The following is a 23,450-nucleotide window of genomic DNA, read 5'->3' on the forward strand; positions in this document are numbered from 1 at the left end:
ACTTCTTCAGCTCTGTAAGGGGTTGGCGGCATGCTGCTGGGGCGAGCGTTCCCCTGCGGCGGAGAACGATCAGACCCCTCTGGAGCTCAATGTCCAGTCAGCGGATACAGTGGCTCAGACCCCGCAGGGTGGACACTGCTCCCCCCCTTAGTCCCTCTTTGCAGGGAGGCTGTTGCCAGCAGCCTCCCTGTAAAATAAAAAAATCTCTAAATAAACATTTTCTAAGAAAGCTCTGTAGAGCTCCTCTAGTTGTGACCGGCTCCTCCGGGCACATTTTCTAAACTGAGTCTGGTAGGAGGGGCATAGAGGGAGGAGCCAGCCCACACTGTTAAACTCTTAAAGTGGCAATGGCTCCTGGTGGACCCGTCTATACCCCATGGTACTAATATGGACCCTAGCATCCTCTAGGACGTAAGAGAAAAACAATTTATTCATAGAGATCAAAAAATATTCCACCGTAGAGACTTCATAATCAAAACACATCAATATAAAAGATAGTCCCCAAAGCGGGATGCAGTTAATGTACTGGCTGTCAGGATCCCGGCTGTCAGAAGACCGATGCTAGAATCCTGACCAAAGCCCCGAGTTCCCACTCGGGTGGTGATCCACGCCATCACCCGAGGGGGAATATAATAGTATGGTGAGCAATGCTCGCCAGCGGGCCTGAAGCGTGGCAATCTCAGCGGGCCCGCTATCGGGATTTGAGCTGTCAGGATTCCGGTGTCAGTCTCCTGACCGTTGGTAACCCGACCGACAGTATTACATACCGGAACCCCCCAAACCAATGGATATTTTGTAGCAATTAGTTTATACTGTGTTGCTATTTAGTGTCACTATATCCGGCGGGAAGAGAACTATGAGGGCTGGTAGCCAATCTCGTTTGCAGATACGCACAGTTAAAAACTTAAATCAATATCACTCCTGAGACAGCAGCAATATAAAGATGGTGACGATGAATATCAGGTTTCACTGGAGATATAGCATAGAATGATCGTTATAATGATCCACAATATACGTCACCCAATGCAGAGGGGATACGGTCATTAGGTCGACATCACTTAGGCCGACAATCATTAGGTCGACCACTATTAGAGTACTATTGTGTATTAAAGTACTCACTGAAAGCTGACTCCTCGTGCAGCAATGCTTGTCGGATTACTTGATGTTCATTGCGGGTGTGGTATGGAGGGTCGACCAGACTTAGGTCGACAGTGTCTAGGTCGACCACTATTGGTCAACAGTAGCTAGGTCAACAGGGTTTCTAGGTCGACAGGTCAAAAGGTCGACGTGAATTTTTTCTATTTTTTTTTTTTATGTACGGACAGTACAGTGACCCCAATTAGTGCACCGTGTCCCCTCGCATGGCTCGCTTCGCTCGCCTGCTTCGGGCAAGGTGCCTCGCTGCGCTCAGCACAGGTTACTATTCCCGATCGTAGTCCACGTGGATCGTTAAGTATGAAAAAGTTCAAAAAAAGGGAAAAAAATTGAAAAACTCATGTCGACCTTTTGACCTGTCAACCTAGGACATGTCGACCTAGAAACCCTGTCGACCAATAATGGTCGACCTAGACATTGTCGACCTAAGTGTGGTCGACCTAGAGACCGGATACCGTTCATTGCACCCTCTAATCATGCCCATTTGTATACTAGAGACCCTTAGCCCTCTTTATATGACGTGATCAGGGCAGTAGAGAACCCTGGCTGGGCCCAGGTACTTTTCAGGAGGCGTGGCCTAATCTCAGGAGGCGTGACCATGCAGCCCAGCACACAGCAGCGTGTGCTAGGCTGAGGAGAAGAGCTGCAGCTGCTGCTGCCAGGTAAGGCGGAGGGGGCCCCAGGGCCCCCACTGGGCCATCACTGGGCCCCTCTATTAGATCTGGGCCCAGGTAATTTAGTACCCTCCCTCTCGGCACCACTGGATGTGATCAAAACCCCATCATGCACTGTATGTATATGCCATCAGAGTATTGTACCCGTTGCCTTTTGCAGACTTACCTTGTACACAGTAGTGCAATGGTAGCCAAGACTGAGGTGGTTTGCAGAGAGGCAGAGGCAGTGGAGCACTCTCATAAGGGGGGTACACACGGAGAGATCCATGCTTAAATTCTAAACAATCTGACTAGATTGCTTAGAAATTAAGCACGGATCTCTCCGTGTGTGGGTTGCCGGCGACAGTGCTGAGCGGGGGGAGAGATGTGTGCTGAGTGGTCTGTGCTAGATTGCTCAGCACACATCTCACCCATGTGTACGGGGCTTACGTGACAGGATATCAGGTTGGAACAGATTGGAGGTAGGCCATGAGCAGGAGCCCAGCATCCTGGAGGCCGGCTGTGGGAGGTAGCAGAAAGGTTCACATTACCTGGCAGTCAGAGTGGCTTTCCATTTGCGTACACTGCCATGATTGCCAGCCCTCCGGACTGTGGACAGAGGGTCTGAGTTCCTGACTGTCCAGAGTAATCCTGGATGGGTGGTAACTCAAAGCAAACTGCAATAATAAACGCTTCCACCACTGCTCATTACACCATTTACTCCTTGCCATGAGTTCTATTACTGTATGTAAAATCTAGGCAGAAACAGAAGCAAGTGAAGGTATTTGGAGCATTATAAAAATCACATGTATATTTGTAATGATGTGTCACATACTGTACAGTAGAAATGACTTCTGGCAGCAATTTATAAATAACTGCAGAGTGTTTGTTACTAATATACCTTTACACATTGATGACTTTTGATTTTCTATTTTACAGAAAATTGTTTTATGCAGCAACAACTGGATAAAGTTACTGCCAAAGCACGATTAGATGCGGCATGTGCGCCGTCTATGGACTATGGTGAGATCGTTATAATGTCATTATCACATCACTAAGCATCTGTCAGCCGACTCCAAACAATAAAGATGGAGCCATCCAAGTATTTGTTATTCTATTAGTCACTTAACCATTAACTTGATAATTAATTGTTTTGAACAATGTAGAAAATTATAATTTCATTCCAAGTAACGAAACGTTCTCCTCCCCAGTCTTCAACGCAACACTCCGTAAGACTGAGAAGAGAAGCAACTATGATGTCAGCGTGATGACCATTAAGTCAGTCATTAAGCAAGGTAATTATTTATTTATTTATTAACAATTTCTTATATAGCGCAGCAAATTCCGTTGTACTTTACAATTGGTAATTAGAACACAATACTCTATATCTATTGATAATTATCATACACTGAGAAGTGAGTGTAACCTATGTTTCTCTTACGTCCTAGTGGATACTGGGGTCCTGTACTTTAGTACCACGGGGTATAGATCGGGTCGACTGGAGCCTGGCACTTTAAAACCTTTAGTGTGTGTATGTGTGTGCTGGCTCCTCCCCTCTATGCCCCTTCTACCAGATTCAGTTTAGAAAAATGTGCCCAAGGAGCCGGGTGCAGTTCTCTGGAGCTCCAGAGAGTGTCCTTTATTTTTATTTTATTATTTTCAGGTAGCCCTGGTTGGCAACCAGGCCACCTGCTTCGTGAGACTTAGAGGGGAAAGCGAACCAACCTCCTGAGGGTTAATGGTTCATAATCCTAGCTGACAGGACACTGAGCTCCTGAGGTGCTGTTTACACATCGTTAGTATCAGTGGCGGAACAAGCAAGCGGTGGGCCCAGGTGCGACAAAATGCTTTGGGCCCCCCCCCCATCCAAGTCCACCCCGGGGGCAGTGCGCGCCGTAGGCGCGCGCAAAAATACATAGTGGCGTGGCTTCGTGGGGAAGGGGTGTGGCCACAAAATAATACCAACACAGTAGTCTCCATTATTCAAATTACGCCGCACAGTAGCACCACTACACCAGGTAGAGACCCTTTTACACCTTACAGCGAACAGATTCCTCTTTTTACACATTACAGCAGACAGCGTGCCCTTTTTACACATAACGGCAGACAGCGTGCCCTTTTTACACATAACGGCAGACCGCGTGCCCTTGTTACACATTACGGCAGACAGCGTGCCCTTTTTACACATTACGGTAGACAGCGTGCCCTTGTTACACATTACGGCAGACAGCGTGCCCTTGTTACACATTACGGCAGACAGCGTCCCCATTTTTACACATTACGGCAGGCAGATTCCTCCTTTTTACACATAGCAGCAGGCAGATTCCCCATTTTTACACATAGCGTCAGGCAGCCCCCCTTTTTTACACATTACGGCAGGCAGATTCCCCATTTTTACACACAGCGTCGGGCAGATTACCCCTTTTTACACATAACGGCAGACCGCGTGCCCTTGTTACACATTACGGCAGACAGCGTGCCCTTTTTACACATTACGGCAGACAGCGTGCCCTTGTTACACATTACGGCAGACAGCGTCCCCATTTTTACACATTACGGCAGGCAGATTCCCCTTTTTACACATAGTGGCAGGCAGTCCCCCCTTTTTACACATTGCGGCAGGTAGTCCCCCCTTTTTACACATTGCGGCAGGCAGTCCCCCCTTTTTACACAGTGCGGCAGGCAGTCCCCCCTTTTTACACATTGCGGCAGGCAGTCCCCCCTTTTTACACATTGCGGCAGGTAGTCCCCCCTTTTTACACATTGCGGCAGGCAGTCCCCCCTTTTTACACATTGCGGCAGGTAGTCCCCCCTTTTTACACATTGCGGCAGGCAGTCCCCCCTTTTTACACAGTGCGGCAGGCAGTCCCCCCTTTTTACACATTGCGGCAGGTAGTCCCCCCTTTTTACACATTGCGGCAGGCAGGCACAAGAAAGAAAGAAGGAAAGAAAAAGAAAGAAAGAAAGAAAGAAAGAAAGAAAGAAAGAAAGAAAGAAAGAAAGAAAGAAAGAAAGAAAGAAAGAAGATTATACTTACCCTCAGGCTCCTCGGTGCAGCTGCGTCAGACGACGATTCCCGGGCAGTAGAGAATGAGGAGGAGGGAGCCGGAGGACGGAGCCGCAGCAGCGCTTTGTTACTGGTGGAGGCGCTGCTGCTGCTGCCCCTCTGCTTCCCTATAGGCTGTTCTCGGAAGACAGCCTATAGGGAAGCAGAGGGGCAGCAGCAGCAGCGCCTCCACCAGTAACAAAGCGCTGCTGCGGCTCCGTCCTCCGGCTCCCCTCCTTCCCCCGTCTGTACCGCTGCTCAGCTCCTATCTCCGGGCGGCTGTGCGCTGCGGGCAGCGGTTGCCTGCAGCGCACAGCGGCATGTAATGAGTCAGTTTGACTCATTACATGCTTGGGCCCCTGGACAGAGGCGGGCCCCAGTGCAGTGCACTGCCTGCACTGCCGGTAGTTCCGCCTCTGGTTAGTATATGTGCCCACTCCAGCAGCTAGCTGCCACCCTCTAACAGATGCCGAAGTACAAGGTGTGGTGAGTGTTACACCGGGGTCCCGGTAGGCAAGTCCCCGGTGCAGTTTTGGCGGCAAGTCGCGCAGCGGTTACGGGCCCAAGGCTGCGGTGCCCGCCGCAGACAAACTGGCTCTGGGCTGATGCCCCTCAGTGCTCACTGTCACAAAAAGGCTTTGTGTGTGCTTTATTGCATGTTCTGATGTTTTAGTAATATGGGCAGTATAATCTATTGATCAGGGACAGCGCGCCATTTACAGGGGGCGGGGCTTTCTGGAGCGGGACCTGAGGCGGGAAGACGCCATTTCCTGCTGCTGCGGATCATCAAGCTGCATGTACGCTGCTCCTCCAGAGACGCATGCTGCCACAGGACTCTGTACTGGTACCAGGGGGTCATAGACAGTGGGGAGCACGCTAGAGTAGCACAGCTGCACTACTGTCAGGTCATACACTTAGTTACACATTGTACTCCTGTTTTCTGTGTGCTGATGTCCGCTCCTCAGTGTCACTCCGAGGGCTGTCTAGGGTCTGTGTTGGAGGTGTTGTTTAGTGGGCTGCGCTGTATTACAGTTCTGTAAGATGTCTGTTGACATGGTAATGTGTTCTGCTTGTAACTCAACCCCGTCTTCAGCGGGGTCACTCATGTGTAAGCAGTGACACAGGGACACAGTTCACAGGCACCTGATTGCCTAGATAGTTTTAAAAGCATGATTCATAATGTAAATTCAGAATTAGCTGCAGCCAAAAGAGAGATACAGGTGTTGAAACACTCTATTAATTGTGTGGCCAAAGCAGCAGATACCAAGAAGGCTTCTCAGCCCCCTCTGTTGGTTTCACATAAACGCTTACTGCCACAGGTGCTCCAGTCTGATTCTGATCAGCCTGATATGGATGATGATGATATGGATGAGGACAGCTCCCTGTCCCCTGGGGTTGAGGCTCTCATTTTTGCTGTAAGAGAGGTCCTTCGCATACCGGATCGGGAGGCAGAACCAGATGAGGAGTTGTACTTTAATGTTAGACCAAAGACCTCAGCAACTTTTCCTGTATCTAAAGAATGAAACTCCGTGGCCAGGGAGGCTTGGTTAAACCCTGATAAAAAATAAAAAAAATCCTCAGAGGTTTTTAATTACCTTTCCCCTCCCAGCTGAGGACAGGAAGGTCTGGGAAAAACCCCCGTCAGACGATACATCTGTATCCAGACTGTCTAAGAAATTGGTACTGCTGGTGCCATGGACTATATCCCTAGAACAGCCGAATGACTGTAAAATTGAAAACCATGCTCGAGACAATATATATGGCAGCAGGCGCAGCACAGCGCCCCACAATTGTTTGTGGGTGGATTTCCAGAGTGGTAGTCAAGTGGTCTGATAATGTTATTGATGGTAAAGACTCTCTACCCCGGGATGAGGTCATTACTCTGCTGCAACATATACAGGATCAGGGTTGGACTGGCCCACAGGGGTACAGGGGAAACCACCGGTGGGCCCCACTGACTTGGGGCCCACCTCCTCCTCTATGGATCAGGTCCCGACTGTGCACTTGAATTGTACATTATACATATTATCTACAGTGCATTGCAGTTATTAATCTGGTACATAATCATGCATGCACTAGCAGTATTTACTATATATATATATATATATATATATATTTATCATGGGTCCCATACCATGTTAGCCAAGCCTCTATGGCAGCTGGCCACACCCCTAAGCATGAGCCTTTATCTCTGCATTCCCCCGGTGGGCCCTCCATGCACCAGTCCGACACTGTACAGGATGCTGCAAATTTTATGAGCAAGGCTATTAAAGAGTTGTGTAAGAATGGCCGCACTACTGCTATGGCTGTTTCGGCAAGCAGAGCTCTGTTGTTACATCAATGGTCTACAGACACTGATTCCAAAAAAGGTGCTGAAAATCTTCCCTTTACAGGTGATGCCTTATTTGGAGACAAATTAAATAAATGGATCTCCCAGGCAATGGCGGGTAAGTCTACCTATCTGCTGTTGGCTGCGCCACCTGCTAGACGTTCTTACACAGGACCCTCCTTGCAGTCCTTTCGTGTGGCAAGGTACAGAGGCAGGGGCCGAGGGGTCTCCACCACTCCGAGAGGATCTCGTGGTAAGTCTCGTAAACCTGCAACTGCTGTCTCCCTGGACCAGACCACCGGATCCCCTGCCGCTAAGCCTTCCGTGTGACGGTTGGCCCCAGCAGCAAGGCAATTTTCAGGTAGGTGCTCGTCTTCACCACTTCGCCCATGTGTGGGCAAGGCCCTTTAGGGAACCTTGGGTGAGGGACCTCATTTCCCAGGGATACCGGCTGGAATTTCAAGCACTTCCTCCTCACAGATTTTTTAAATCGGACTTACCAGTTTTGCCCGCAGCAAAAGTTACCTTGCAAGAGGCCATTCGAAAACTTTGGCGGACAGGGGTGGTGGTTCCGGTTCCTCCTCCTTTACACAACAGGGGTTTTTACTCCAATCTTTTTGTTGTTCCAAAACCAGACGGTTCGGTGCGACCCATCTCAAACCTGAAGTCTCTGAACCCGTATCTGCGAGTTTTCAAATTCAAGATGGAATCCCTGCGGGCAGTGGTGTCCAGTCTGGAGGAGGAGGAATTCCTGGTATCCCTAGATGTCAGGGATGCTTTCTTGCACATTCCCATGTGGCCCCCTCATCAGGCTTACCTCAGGTTCGCCATCTTGGACGACCACTTCCAGTTTCAGGCTTTGCCCTTTGGCGTGTCCACAGCTCCGAGGGTCTTCACCAAAGTCATGGCAGAGATTATGCTGCAACTGCGCATGTTGGGAGTCATTATAGTACCCTACTTGGACGATCTCCTGATAAAGGCTATGTCCAGGGAGCATCTATTGCACAGAATCGATCAGAAGACTCGCCTGCTTACGGATCATGGGTGGATCCTAAATTTCCAGAAATCTCACCTGGAACCGACCCAACGTCTTCAATTTCTGGGAATGATATTGGATACGGTGTCTCAGAAGGTATTTCTTCCGATGGAAAAGGCCTTGACTATCCAAGCTATGGTCTGCTCAGTGTTCCGTCCTTGCAAGGTATTGATACATCTTTGCATACTCTTGTTGGGCAGGATGGTAGCAGCGTACGAGGCACTCCAATACGGCAGATTTCATGCCCGGCCATTTCAGCTGCATCTGCTGGACAAATGGTCAGGGTCTCACCCTCACATGCACCAGGAGGTGGCCTTATCTCCGAAAGCCTGAATTTCTCTGTTATGGTGGCTACAAGTTCCACACCCGGTAGAAGTCAGGAATTTCAATATCCACTCATGGATTCTACTGACAACGGATGCCAGCCTCCTGGGTTGGGGGGCTGTGACCCAAGGGGCCCAAATTCCAAAGGATATGGTCAGTTCAGGAATCGGCTCTGCCAATAAACATTCTGGAAAACAGGGCAATTTACAATTCTCTTCTGCAAGCTTCCCACCTCCTGAAGGATCAGGCGATCCAGGTTCAATCAGACAATGCCACGGCGGTGGCGTACATAAACTGACATGGGGGAACAAGAAGCAGAGCAGCGATGCGAGAAGTGTCAAGAATACTCATCTGGGTGGAGGCCAACGCAAGGGCCATCTCAGTTATATTCATTCCAGGAGTGGCCTACATCCCAAGGTGTTTCAACAGTTAATTCACCGGTGGGGCTGTCCGCAGATAGATCTGATGGCTTCTCATCTCAACAAGAAGCTATGCCGTTACTGTTCCAGGATGAGGGATCCACAGCCTGTAGCCGGGAACGCGCTGACAACACCGTCGACGCACCAGTTTGTGTACCTGTTCCCTCCTCTACCTCTAATCCCAAGGGTTCTAAAAAACTAGTAAGGGAAAGCGTTCAAGCAATTCTATTTGCCCCGGATTGGCCTCGACGGGCTTGGTGCTTGGACCTCCTAACCATGGCTCTGGAGGATACTTGGCCTCTGCCGCTTCGAAGGGATCTTCAACAAGGTCCTTTCGTTTATCCAGAGTTACAGCGGCTACGTTTGATGGCATGGAGGTTGAGAGGGAGATTCTAGCAAGGAAAGGTCTTCCCTCCAGGGTTATCTCCACTATGGTCTAGGCCAGGAAGATGGTTACGTCAAAACACTATCATCGTATCTGGAAGAAGTATGTTTCCTGGTGTGAAAGTAGAAAGGTTTCTACCATGGAATTTAGAATTGGTCGTTTTCTATTTTTCCTGCAAACGGGCGTGGATTTGGGCCTACGATTGGGCTCCATCAAAGTCCAGATTTCGGCGCTTTCTATTTTCTTCCAGAAACAGCTTGCCGTGTTGCCGGAAGTACAGACTTTCCTTAAAGGAGTTCTTCATATGCAACCGCCCTTTGTTCCTCCCACGGCTCCGTGGGATCTCATTGTGGTTCTGTCCTTTCTTCAGTCGGACTGGTTTGAACCCTTACATAGGATGGAGTTAAAATTCCTCACCTGGAAGACGGTGATGTTGTTAGCATTGGCATCTGCCAGACGTGTCTCTGAATTGGGGGCCTTATCCTATAAAAGCCCTTATTTGATATTTCACATAGACAGGGCGGAACTTAGGACCTGTTCTCCGTTTTTGCCGAAAGTAGTGTCAGCTTTTCATGTGAATCAACCCATTGTGGTTCCAGTGTTGTCTGACACTTCCGTTGGTCCTGTGTCCTTGGATGTGGTCAGGGCCCTGAAAATTTATGTCAAAAGGACGGCCCGTCATCGGAATTCTGACTCGCGGTTTGTCCTTTATGATGCCTCCAAGATTGGTTGGCCGGCTTCTAAGCAATCTATTGCTCGCTGGCTCAGGTTGACCATTCAACAGGCCTATACTGTACTTCGGCGGCTCTGCCCTTGCCGACGTCTATTCAGGCCCACTCGACAAGGTTGGTGGAGTCTTCCTGGGCAGCTGCCTGCGCTGTATCGGCCCTGCAATTGTGCCGAGCTGCAACTTGGTCTGTTTCGAACACGTTTGTTAAATTCTATAGGTTTGATACCTTGGCCAAGGATGACCTTCAGTTTGGACAGGCGGTTTTACAGGGGCCTCAGCACTCTACCACCCGTTTGTGAGCTTTGGGACTTCCCCATGGTTCTAAAGTACAGGACCCCAGTATCCACTACGACGTAAGAGAAAATAGGAATTTAATACCTACCAGTAATTCCTCATCTCCTAGTCCATAGTGGATACTGGGCGCCCGCCTCAGTGCTTCACTCCTGCTTACCTGTGTAAGTATTTGGTTGGACAGACGTTGCGGTCCCATTATGTTGTTGGGATGGCTGTGCTATCCTGGTTGGTTTGTGTTGCTATCCTCTGTTCGGGTTAGCACCCTCCTTTCATTCATGGCTTGTGTGTTGGTGTGTTGCATCACCGCTGTTATATTGTTTCTTCTCTCATATTATGTCCGTCTCCTCGGGCACAGTTTTCCTAGACTGAGTCTGGTAGGAGAGGCAAAGAAGGGAGGAGCCAGCACACACATGTATACGCTAAAGGTTTTAAAGTACCAGTCTCCAGTGGACCTGATCTATACCCCATGGTACTAAAGTACAGGTCCCCAGTATCCACTACGGACTAGGAGAAAAGGAATTACCGGTAGGTATTAAATTCCTTTTCTCTGACGTCCTAGTGGATGCTGGGAACTCCGAAAGGACCATGGGGGGATAGCGGCTCCGCAGGAGACTGGGCACAACTAAAGAAAGCTTTAGGTCACCTGGTGTGCACTGGCTCCTCCCACCATGACCCTCCTCCAAGCCTCAGTTAGATTTTGTGCCCGGCCGAGGTTGGATGCACACTAGGGGCTCTCCTGAGCTTCTAGAAAGAAAGTATAGAATTAGGTTTTTTATTTTCAGTGAGACCTGCTGGCAACAGGCTCACTGCAGCGAGGGACTAAGGGGAGAAGAAGCGAACCTGCCTGCTTGCAGCCAGCTTGGGCTTCTTAGGCTACTGAACACCATTAGCTCCAGAGGGATCGACCGCAGGCCCGTCCTTGGTGTTCGGTCCCGGAGCCGCGCCGCCGTCCCCCTTACAGAGCCAGAAGCAAGAAGAGGTCCGGAAAATCGGCGGCAGATGACATCAGTCTTCACCAAGGTAGCGCACAGCACTGCAGCTGTGCGCCATTGCTCCTCATACACACTTCACACTCCGGTCACTGAGGGTGCAGGGCGCTTGGGGGGGGCGCCCTGAGCAGCAATAAAAACACCTTGGCTGGCATAAATACCACAATATATAGCCCCAGAGGCTATATATGTGGTAAATACCCCTGCCAGAATCCAGAAAAAAGCGGGAGAATAGTCCGCGGAAAAAGGGGCAGAGCTATCTCCCTCAGACACACTGGCGCCATTTTCTCTTCACAGTGCAGCTGGAAGAAAGCTCGCCAGGCTCTCCCCTGTAGTTTTCAGGCTCAAAGGGTTAAAAAGAGAGGGGGGGGCACTAAATTTAGGCGCAATATTGTATATACAAGCAGCTATTGGGGAAAATTCACTCAGTTATAGTGTTAATCCCCACATTATATAGCGCTCTGGTGTGTGCTGGCATACTCTCTCTCTGTCTCCCCAAAGGGCTTTGTGGGGTCCTGTCCTCAGTCAGAGCATTCCCTGTGAGTGTGCGGTGTGTCGGTACGGCTGTGTCGACATGTTTGATGAGGAGTTTTATGTGGTGACGGAGCAGATGCCGATAAATGTGATGTCGCCCCCGGTGGGGCCGACACCAGAGTGGATGGATAGGTGGACGGTAGAAACCGACAATAAAAGGCTGGTTGACATAACAGCTGTGGGACAGCCGGCTTCTCAGCCCGCGCCTGCCCAGGCGTCTCAAAGGCCATCAGGGGCTCAAAAACGCCCGCTCCCTCAGATGGCAGACACAGATGTCGACACGGAGTCTGACTCCAGTGTCGACAAGGTTGAGACATATACACAATCCACTAGGAACATCCGTGATTTGATCCCGGCAATAAAAAATGTGTTACACATTTCTGACATTAACCCAAGTACCCCTAAAAATGGGTTTTATGTTTGGGGAGAAAAAGCAGGCAGTGTTTTGTTCCCCCATCAGATGAATGAATGAAGTGTGTGAAAAGCGTGGGTTCCCCCGATAAGAAACTGGTAATTTCTAAAAAGTTACTGATGGCGTACCCTTTCCCGCCAGAGGATAAGTTACGCTGGGAGATATCCCCTAGGGTGGATAAGGCGCTCACACGGTTGTCAAAAAAGGTGACACTGCCGTCTTAGGATACGGCCATTTTGAAGGTACCTGTTGATAAAAAGCAGGAGGCTATCCTGAAGTCTGTATTTACACACTCAGGCACTAGACTGAAACCTGCAGAGCGTGCTGCTGCAGCGTGGTCGGTGACCCTGTCAAACATACTAGTTTGCTAACATGAGAACATATTAAAGACGTTGTCTTATATATGAGGGATGCACAGAAGGATATTTTGCCGGCTGGCATCCAAAATGAATGTAATGTCCATTCTGTCAGGAGGATAGTAGAGCCCTGTCACTGGACAGGTGATGCTGACTTTAAAAGGCGCATAGAGATTCTGCCTTATAAGGGTGAGGAATTATTTGGGGATGGTCTCTGGGACCTCGTATCCACAGCAACAGCTGGGAAGAAATATTTTTACCTCAGGTTTCCTCACAGACTAAGAAAGCACTGTATTATCAGGTACAGTCCTTTTGGCTTCAGAAAAGCAAGCGGGTCAAAGGCGCTTCCTTTCTACACAGAGACAAGGGAAGAGGGAAAAAGCTGCACCAGTCAGCCAGTTCCCAGAATCAAAATTCTCTCCCGCTTCCTCTGAGTCCACAGCATGACGCGGGGGCTCCACAGGTGTAGCCAGGTACGGTGGGGGGCCGCTTCGAAAAATGTCAGCGATCAGTGGGCTTGCTCACAGGTGTATCCCTGTTTCATTCAAGTAGTATTTCAGGGGTACAAGCTGGATTTCGAGATGTCTCCCCCCCGCCGTTTCCTCAAATCTGCCTTGCCGACAACTCCCTCAGGCAGGGAGGCTGTGCTAGAGGCAAATTAACAAGCTGTATTCCCAGCAGGTAATACTCAAGATGCCCCTACTTCAACAAGGACGGGGTTACTATTCCACACTGTTTGGGGTACCGAAACCGCATGGTTCGGTGTGGCCCATTTTATATTAAAAATCCTTGAACATATACATAAAAAATTCAAGTTCAAGATGGAATCGCTCAGGGCGGTTATTGCAAGCCTGGACGAGGGGGATTACATGGTATCCCTGGACATCAAGGATGCTTACCTGCATGTCCCCATTTACCATCCTCACCAGGAGTACCTCAGATTTGCGGTACAGGATTGCTATTACCAAGTCCAGACACTGCCGTTTGGACTGTACATGGCACCGAGGGTGTTTACCAAGGTAATGGCCAAAATGATGATACTCCTTCGAAAAAAGGGAGTTTTTAATTATCCCGTAATTGGACAATCTCCTTATAAAGGCGAGGTCCAAGGAGCAGTTGTTAGTCGGGGTAGCACTATCTCGAAAAGTGCTACAACAGCACGGTTGGATTCTAAACAGTCCAAAGTCACAGCTGGTTCCTACGACACGTTTACTGTTCCTGGGGATGGTTCTGGACACAGACCAGAAAAAAGTGTTTCTCCCAGAGGAGAAAGCCACGGAGCTGTCATGTCTAGTCAGAGACCTCCTGAAGCCAAAACAGGTATTGGTGCATCATTGCACGCGAGTCCTGGGAAAAATGGTAGCTTCCTATGAAGCAATCCCATTCGGCAGGTTCCATGCAAGAACTTTTCAGTGGGACCTGTTGGACAAGTGGTCCGGAGCACATCTTCAGATGCATCGGCTGATAACCCTGTCTCCAAGGACCAGGGTATCTCTACTGTGGTGGCTGCAGAGTGCCCATCTTCAAAAGGGCCGCAGGTTCAGCATACAGGACTAGGTCCTGGTGACCATGGATGCCAGCCTTTGAGGCTGGGGGGCAGTCACACAGGGAAGAAACTTCCAGGGACTTTGGTCAAGTCAGGAGACTTCCCTACACATAAATATTATGGAACTGAGGGCCATTTACAATGCCCTGAGTCAGGCAAGGCCTCTGCTTCAAAACCAGCCGGTACTGATCCAATCAGACAACATTACGGCAGTCGCCCATGTAAACCGACAGGGCGGCACAAGAAGCAGGATGGCGATGGCAGAAGCCACAAGGATTCTCCTATGGGCGAAAAATCACGTGTTAGCACTGTCAGCAGTGTTCATTCCGGGAGTGGATAACTGGGAAGCAGACTTTCTCAGCAGGCACGACCTCCACCCGGGAGAGTGGGGACTTCATCCAGAAGTCTTCCAACTGATGGTAAACCGTTGGGAAAGACCACAGGTGGACATGATGGCGTCCCGCTTAAACAAAAAAACTAGAGAAATATTGCGCCAGGTCAAGAGACCCTCAGGCAATAGCTGTGGACGCTCTAGTGACACCGTGGGTGTACCAGTCGGTTATGTGTTCCCCCCTCTGCCTCTCATACCAAAGGTACTGAGAATAATAAGAAGGCGAGGAGTAAGAACGATACTCGTGGTTCCGGATTGGCCAAGAAGAGCTTGGTACCCAGAACTTCAAGAAATTATATCAGAGGACCCATGGCCTCTGCCGCTCAGACAGGACCTGCTGCAGCAGGGGCCTGTCTGTTCCAAGACTTACCGCGGCTGCGTTTGACGGCATGGCGGTTGAACGCCGGATCCTAAAGGAAAAGGGCATTCCGGAGGAAGTCATTCCTACGCTGATTAAAGCCAGGAAAGATGTAACTGCAAAACATTATCACCGCATATGGCGGAATTATGTTGCTTGGTGTGAGGCCAGAAAGGCCCCAACAGAGGAATTTCAACTAGGTCGATTTCTGCATTTCCTACAAGCAGGAGTTACTATGGGCCTAAAATTAGGCTCCATTAAGATACAGATCTCGGCTCTGTCGACTTTCTTCCAGAAGGAACTAGCTTCTCTACCTGAAGTTCAGACATTTGTAAAAGGAGTGCTGCATATTCAGCCCCGTTTGTGCCTCCAGTGGCACCTTGGGATCTCAACGTGGTGTTGAGTTTCTTAAAATCACATTGGTTTGAGCCACTAAAAACCGTGGATCTAAAATATCTCTCGTGAAAAGTGGTCATGTTATTGGCCTTGGCTTCGGCCAGGCGTGTATCAGAATTGGCGGCTTTGTCATATAAAAGCCCTTATCTGATTTTCCATATGGATAGGGCAGAATTGAGGACTCGTCCCCAGTTTCTCCCTAAGGTGGTATCAGCTTTTCACTTGAACCAACCTATTGTAGTGCCTGCGGCTACTAGGGACTTGGAGGATTCCAAGTTACTGGACGTAGTCAGGGCCTTGAAAATTTATGTTTCCAGGACGGCTGGAGTCAAGAAAACTGACTCGCTGTTTATCCTGTATGCACCCAACAAACTGGGTGCTCCTGCTTCTAAGCAGACTATTGCTCGCTGGATTTGTAGCACAATTCAGCTGGCGCATTCTGCGGCTGGACTGCCGCATCCTAAATCAGTAAAAGCCCACTCCACAAGGAAAGTGGGCTCATCTTGGGCGGCTGCCCGAGGGGTCTCGGCTTTACAACTTTGCCGAGCTGCTACTTGGTCAGGGGCAAACACGTTTGCTAAATTCTACAAAATTGATACCCTGGCTGAGGAGGACCTGGAGTTCTCTCATTCGGTGCTGCAGAGTCATCCGCACTCTCCCGCCCGTTTGGGAGCTTTGGTATAATCCCCATGGTCCTTTCGGAGTTCCCAGCATCCACTAGGATGTCAGAGAAAATAAGATTTTACTCACTGGTAAATCTATTTCTCGTAGTCCGTAGTGGATGCTGGGCGCCCATCCCAAGTGCGGATTGTCTGCAATACTTGTACATAGTTATTGTTAACTAAAGGGTTATTGTTGAGCCATCTGTTGAGAGGCTCAGTTGTATTTCATACTGTTAAACTGGGTATAGTATCACGAGTTATACGGTGTGATTGGTGTGGCTGGTATGAGTCTTACCCGGGATTCAAAATCCTTCCTTATTATGTCAGCTCGTCCGGGCACAGTATCCTAACTGAGGCTTGGAGGAGGGTCATGGTGGGAGGAGCCAGTGCACACCAGGTGACCTAAAGCTTTCTTTAGTTGTGCCCAGTCTCCTGTGGAGCCGCTATCCCCCCATGGTCCTTTCGGAGTTCCCAGCATCCACTACGGACTACGAGAAATAGATTTACCGGTGAGTAAAATCTTATTTTTTTATAGTGTGTAGCTCGCCTTCTTCTATTGTACAGTATACAGAATCCAACACTCATGCAACTACTACAATAACAGATTAAATAAAATGTAATAATAATAATAATAATAACAACAACGTATTAATAATAATAATTATAACAGGAGCCCCTATAGTAGATACCGTAGCTGTGTCTGCTGTGCTGGTGCTAGATCTTACATTATATTTCCATATACAGAGTACATGCTTAGTGACCCATATAACCCATGACAACAATGGACTATGGGGGAGGTGTTCTAAGCCTTGAAGAGTGATAAATTGAATTTATAAATGACCAGCCACTCAGCTCCTAACTGTCATGTTACATGCTGAGTTTGAAAAATGACAGGAGCTGATTGGTTGGAAGTTCATCTCTCTACACTTTATCCCTCTCTGAAGCTTCGTACAGCTGTAGCTATGTGAATGGGAATATCCATTAATAAAGGTGAAGATGGCAGTAAAGGGAGAAGGAAAGGAAATCTGTAAAAGGGACATGAGAGTTTTTAGTGTATAGTAGCAATGTTGTCCATAGTAAACAAATGGACGTAGTCGGCTTTCCGTATAACTAATACCATATGATACTTACCGCACCTCCTGTGTTTCAGAAACATTTCAGAAAGTGATGTACTGTATTGGAAGCATGTTTTATTATTGAGGCTTTAGGAATGTGTCTGTACAGGGGAGTATTATCAAATCATGGAGAAAACTAAAGGGGGATATTCAGATGTGGTTGGAGATGCACTGTGAATTCCAAAGAACCAATTATTAGTTATTTCCGCATGCGCAGGATCTGTTCTGACATGCACGAATGGGTCCTGAGACGTAGCTCGCAGTCCAGCATCAGACTGCCAGTGATTAACAGACTGATGCCGTTTGGGTCAAGGAGGGGGTAGTGATGGCCTACATTTCTCCAAATGGAGGTGTGTTGCTGCTGTTTAGGGGTACGGAAGATACCAGGGATCTCTGTGGTTGCACAGATAATTCCTGGCCTCTGTGACGGGTGACTGCGCACCACCATGGGTGCACGGAAGCCTTCTGATGGTGAGTGATTAGATGCTGCGTCCTAGGATACACCTCGGATGACTACTGCAGTAGGAGGCGTCTGCTTGCAATAGGCGCCTCCTTCTGCATGTACATACAGCGCTATCACTGCCGCAGTGAAGTAGTTGTCCATATGAAGCAATCAGCTTCTACAGTAAGAGGATTATTTACTAATGTAAATGTCAGGTTCTAGAACCGATGCCTCCGTTCATGTTTATACCCAAAATTTAAATGGGCATTGATTTTACTAGCAAAACACATGTAATAACAGTATTGACCTTTTAAATTTGGGGCATAAAAACAATCAGCAGCGTCGGGTTTTAGAACCCAGTGTTTAGTAAACAGAGACCCTTACTGTAATTTTACAGGCTGTGCTAGATAAATGAATGAAGCTGCTGGTTGCTTCTCCACTTAGAGGTCTATTCATGAAGCAGTGAAAACAGTGGAGAAGTGAGCCAGTGAAGGGAGAAGTGGCCCATGGCAACCAATCAGTGTTGAGGTAACATTTATAAAGTGCATTTTATAAAAGGAGAGTTATGGTAGACTTACAATGGTTAACTCTCTTTCTGCGAGGTACACTGGGTTCCAAAGGGAAAACATCGGAGTGTAGAGTGGGATCTTGATCCAGAGGCACCATCAGGCAAAGCTTTGACTGTCCCAGGATGCATTGTGGCATCCTCTATAACCCCACCTGCAGGCACTGAGAGTTCAGTTTCGTTAACCAGTCCAATACTGGAGCAGGTTAAAGAGAATGCAGATGTTAGTCACATAGAACCACAATCTCACGACAGGAGAGGGTACCAGTGGCTAATGCCATACAACCCAAAGAAGCTAGGTGCGTCAGGGTGGGCACCCTATGGAACCCAGTGTACCTCGCAGAAAGAGTTAACCATGGTAAGTTTACCATAACTCTCCTTTTCTGCAGTGGGGTACACTGTGTTCCACATCGAAGACATTGGGGATGTCCTAAAGCAATTCCTGAAGGGAGGGGACATGCCCTTGCAGGTAAGAGAAGCAGGCGTCCAAAGAAAGCATCCTGGGAGGCGGAAGTATCGAAGGCATAGAACCATGTTCACTGAGGACCACGTAGCCGCCTTGCACAATTGTTCTGGGGACGCACCACGGCGGACCGCCCAAGAAGGTCCAACAGACCGAGCAGAATGGGCTTTAACTGCAGCAGGAGCTCGGAGTCCAGCCTGCGCATAGGCTTGTGCAATCACCATACTAATCCATCTGGCCAAGATCTGCTTATTCGCAGGCCAGCCACATTTGTGAAAACCAAACAGCACAAAAAAGGAATCTGACCTCCTGATGGAGGCAGTCCTCCCCACATAGACACGGAGAGTCCTAATCACATCCAAAGAATGTTCTGTGGGAGACAAATCAGAAGAGACAAAGGTCGGAACCACAATCTCTTGGTTAAGGCGAAAAGATGACACCATCTTAGGCAAATAATAGGGGCGAGTTCGTAGAACAGCTCCATCCCGGTGGAATATGAGAAAGGGTGGACGACAAGACAAAGAGCCTAAGTCCGTCTTGCAGAGGCAATGGCCAGCAAGAAGAGGACCTTGGCTGTGAGCTATTTCAGGTCCACCGATTCAAGAGGTTCAAATGGAGACTCTTGCAGGGCATTCATCACAACAGACAAATCTCATGGAGCCACAGGAGGGACATAGGTAGGCTGAATCCGAACAATGCCCTGAACGAACGTCTGATCATCAGGTATAGAGGCAATTTTTCTCTGAAACCAAACTGACAAGGCAGATATATGAACCTTGAGGGAGGCCAGACGAAGTCTAGGCCTCTTTGCAGAAAGATTCTGGAAGTTCTGAATCTATGGACATCACAATTCTTCTCAGCACACCAGGTAAGTAAGAATTCCAAACCCTGTAAGAAATCTGGGCAAAGGCCGGTTTGCGGGCTTTCAACATCATTTGAATAACCACCTCTGAAAATCCTTTGGCTCTCAAGAGTGATGCTTCAAGAGCCATGCTGTCAAAGCCAGTCTGGCCAGATCTGGGTAGAGACAAGGGCCCTGTATGAGGAGGTCTGGTCGTTGAGGAAGTAGAAGCGGATGCCCTGTTGATAGACACTGCAGATCTGAGAACCAATGCCTTCTGGGCCATGCTGGAGCGACTAAAAGCAGAATTCCTCCTTCTTGTTTGAACTTCCTTAGAACTCTGGGCAGGAGTGACACTGGAGGGAACACGTAAGGCAGCCGAAAGTACCATGAAATTGCTAGTGCGTCCACGAATGCTGCTTGAGGATCCCTTGTCCTTGATCCAAAGACCGGAACCTTGTGTTGAGACGCCATGAGGTCTATGTCTGGTAAACCCCACCTGTCCACTAGAAGTTGAAAGACTTCCGGATAAAGACTCCACTCTCCTGCATGTACGTCCTGATGAGTGAGGTATTCCGCTTCCCAGTTCAGGACACCTGGAATGAACACAGCCGAGATACTTGGCAGGTGGCGTTCTGCCCAACAAAGGATTCTTGACTCTTCCTTCATAGCCATGTGGCTTTGAGTGCCGCCTTGATCTTTTATGTATGCCACTGTCGTGTTGCTGTCCGACCATACCTGAACCGGTCTGTTCCGTACCAGAGGCAGGGCAAGTGATAATGCAATGAACATGCCCTCAGCTCTAGGATGTTTATTGGAAGGAGTGATTCTTCCTTGGTCCACCGACCCTGAAAAGAGTGTTGCTCCAGCACCGCACCCCATACCCTCAGATAGGCATCCGTCGTCAGGAAGACCCAGTCGGGGATCCAGAAGGGATGGACCCTGCTCAATTGCTGATCCTGGAGCCGCCAGGTCAGCAACAAACGAACCTTCGGAGTCAACAAGATCATTTGGGATCTGATCAGATGAGACAGGCCGTCCCACTTGGCAAGAATTAATCGTTGCAGAGGGCGGGAATGAAATTGAGCATACTCCACCATGTCGAATGTTGACACCATCAGGCCAAGTACTTGCATCGCTGAGTGAATCGACACTCTGGAGCGACGGATGAAGTGTCTTATCCTGTCCATGATTTTCAGCACCATGTTCTGAGCTGGGACCAGCGAGGACTTCTTCCAATTGATCAGCTATCCATGGGCTTGTAAGCAACTCACCGTCAATTGTAGATGACTGAGGAGAACATCGTGGGAACTCGCCAGAATCAGCAGGTCGTCCAAGTACGGCAGGATTCTGACTCCCTGACGACGGTGGTGCGCTGTCATCACAGCCATAACCTTGGTGAAAATCCGAGCAGCCGTGGCCAGTTCGAACGCAGAGCCTGGAATTGGTAGTGACTGTCGCCAATAGCAAACCGCAGGATCTGCTGATGCGATATGGCAATAGGAATATGCAGATAAGCATCCTGTATATCCAGGGATATCATGTAATCTCCGGGTTCCATCGCCAGCACAATAGAACGCAATGTTTCCATACGAAACTTGTTTGGCAACCCTCACAAATTTGTTCAGTGACTTGAGGTTGTGTTTAGGCCAAAATAACCCATTGGGTTTTTGCACTAGAAACAGGGTTGAATAATAACCTTTGCCCCGCTGGGACTGAGGCACCGCCACAACCACTTCTGTACTCAGAAGGGAACCTACCACCATTTGAAGAGCCTGCACCTTCAACGGGTCTGAAGGGAGTACCGTATTGCAGAACTGGTGAGGGGGGGACGTCTCTTGAAGGAGACAGCCTACCCGTGAGAAATAACATCCAGTACTGAAGCATCTGAAGTGGTCTTTAACCAGACCCGGGTGAACTGTAGAAGTCGGCCTCCCACCCTGGGGTCCCCCAGGGGGAGGCCCGTCGCGTCATGCAGCAGTCTTATCTTGTTTTGCAGCAGGCTGATGGGCTGCCCATGACTGTTTCATCTTGGGCTTGGTGGTCTTGGGAGCATGAGACTGTCTGGGGTAAGACTCTTGACTTTCCCTTGAGGTTGAAAGGAATGAAAAGTTGTAGTCTTCATCTTCTGTGTAGAAGGATTAGTAGGAGGAAGAAAAGCAGTCTTAGCAGCTGCTAACTCAGACACTATGTTATTCAGGTCCTCTCCAAATAAAATGTCCCCAGTGAAGGGGAGTACCTCCAAGGTCTTCTTGGAGTCCAAATCCACTTTCCACGACCTTAACCACAGTATGCGGCGAGCCAGGACAGACGTGGATGACGCTTTGGCTGCCAGTACCCCCACCTCAGAGGACGCCTCCTGAATGTACTAGGTGGCGGTGCATATGTGAGACAGGTATTGTCTGGCCTTGTCAGAAATATCCAGATATGTCTAAAAAAAAAAATGTTGGAAAATATACACAGTGGCGCAATGGGGAAATGCTGCCTGTGGGGAAAACTGAACCAGTTGGATTTCACCTTAAGTCCAAAAAAACGTATGTAAAAGCGAAAAAGGTAGGATCAGTTTGCTCCTTTGGCGCAAAGGGGAAAAATTATGAATTATGTCTATGTGTCAAACAATGAAAAACAATAGTCTGCGTACCCCCACTCACACTATGCGAGCGTGGGATATGTCCATAAAGGTATCTTTAACACGATATCACATCAATCTGGATCTTGTTCCAGGAGTCAATTGAAAACTCAATTTGAAAATGACTGGGTTGTAATGTACCCCAACTCACACGAAACAGGAGATGATGACTCCTAGCAAGGTATCTTTGAATATCTGATGTGGCTTTAGATATGCCTCCACGGTGGGGGGTGATCTCATAAATGTAGAAAGATGGAAAAAAACAACCAATGTGTAGTATTTCAATTAACGCCACTCATATGTGCAATTCTACACCATAAGGTATGACTGTACATCACTTACACTAAGGTTAAATATTTTGGTTACAGATTTAAGCATCCACCCTACACAATTGTTAGTTTAAATGGGAGCATACCCCAAACTCACAAAATGGTCAATAGGGTGACTCTTATCAAGGTATCATTACGCATTCAATCATATTCAAAATCTTTGAATATGATTGAATGCGTAAAGATAAAATTTTTACGCTCACTTGTTTTTTAGTTTAGTTTTCTCCTGTGCAGAATGTGATTTGTTTTCTGATTTTTATTTTATTTTAGTTTTTTGCTAATTTGCTATACAAATTCTGAATATGCCACAATTCTTCCTGTCTCAGGCACAGATATAGTTCCTATTGGTGAGAGTCGCAGTTTTATCAGTCATGAAAATTGTCGAAATGCCCTACAGTTACAGGAGGGCCAAGATTACCTGATCTGGGGCTTGAGTCAAGATCTGTGGCTCATAGATTCTAAGTAAGTAACAGTAAAGAAATGCTCATTAAGATATGCTAGTGATAGAGGATCTCATTAAGAGTCAGACTAAAAAAAAATCTGAATCTCTGCGTCTTACTCAGCGTTGCCTTTGCAAAACTTAAGATGTGACTCCCAGAACCGGTTCTATCCCTTGTGGCGCCCCGTGGCCCCATTAATATTGCCCCCGTTTGTGGCCCCAGTAGTGTTGCCCCCGTTTGTGCCCCCAGTAGTATTGCCCCCGTTTGTGGCCACAGTAGTATTGCCCCCGTTTGTAACCCCAGTAGTATTGCCCCAGTTTGTGACCCCAGTAGTATTGCCCCCGTTTGTGGCCCCAGTAGTATTGCCCCCTTTTGTGGTCCCAGTAGTATTGCCCCCATTTGTGCCGCTTTTAAAAATAAAAATAAAAAAAATGAATACTTACCATCCTCACTCCTGATGCCTGACCGCTGCTGTTCTCTGTCTCTGACCGCTGGCGCCGCTCCTCTGATCTATGGGAGAGACATCATGACGTCTCTCCCATAGAACCGCATACACACTAGATGTCAATCATGATCCCTAGTGTCTAAGTGCCGCTCCCACAATGCAGTGC

General features: G+C 48.4%; 1 protein-coding gene across 1 annotated transcript in view; it reads left to right on the forward strand.

Annotated features, from left to right (window-relative positions):
• Nucleotides 1-23,450, forward strand: part of LOC134936129 (complement C3-like) — an 828,079-nt gene that overhangs the window by 801,700 nt on the left and 2,929 nt on the right. Inside the window, exons 38-40 of the mRNA XM_063931046.1 lie at nt 2,748-2,831; nt 3,020-3,103; nt 22,726-22,861. Coding sequence (XP_063787116.1) covers nt 2,748-2,831; nt 3,020-3,103; nt 22,726-22,861 — 304 coding nt within the window. The remainder of the gene's footprint in view (nt 1-2,747; nt 2,832-3,019; nt 3,104-22,725; nt 22,862-23,450) is intronic.

This window comes from Pseudophryne corroboree, chromosome 6, assembly GCF_028390025.1.
Source record: "Pseudophryne corroboree isolate aPseCor3 chromosome 6, aPseCor3.hap2, whole genome shotgun sequence".
Taxonomy (NCBI): Eukaryota; Metazoa; Chordata; class Amphibia; order Anura; family Myobatrachidae; genus Pseudophryne; species Pseudophryne corroboree.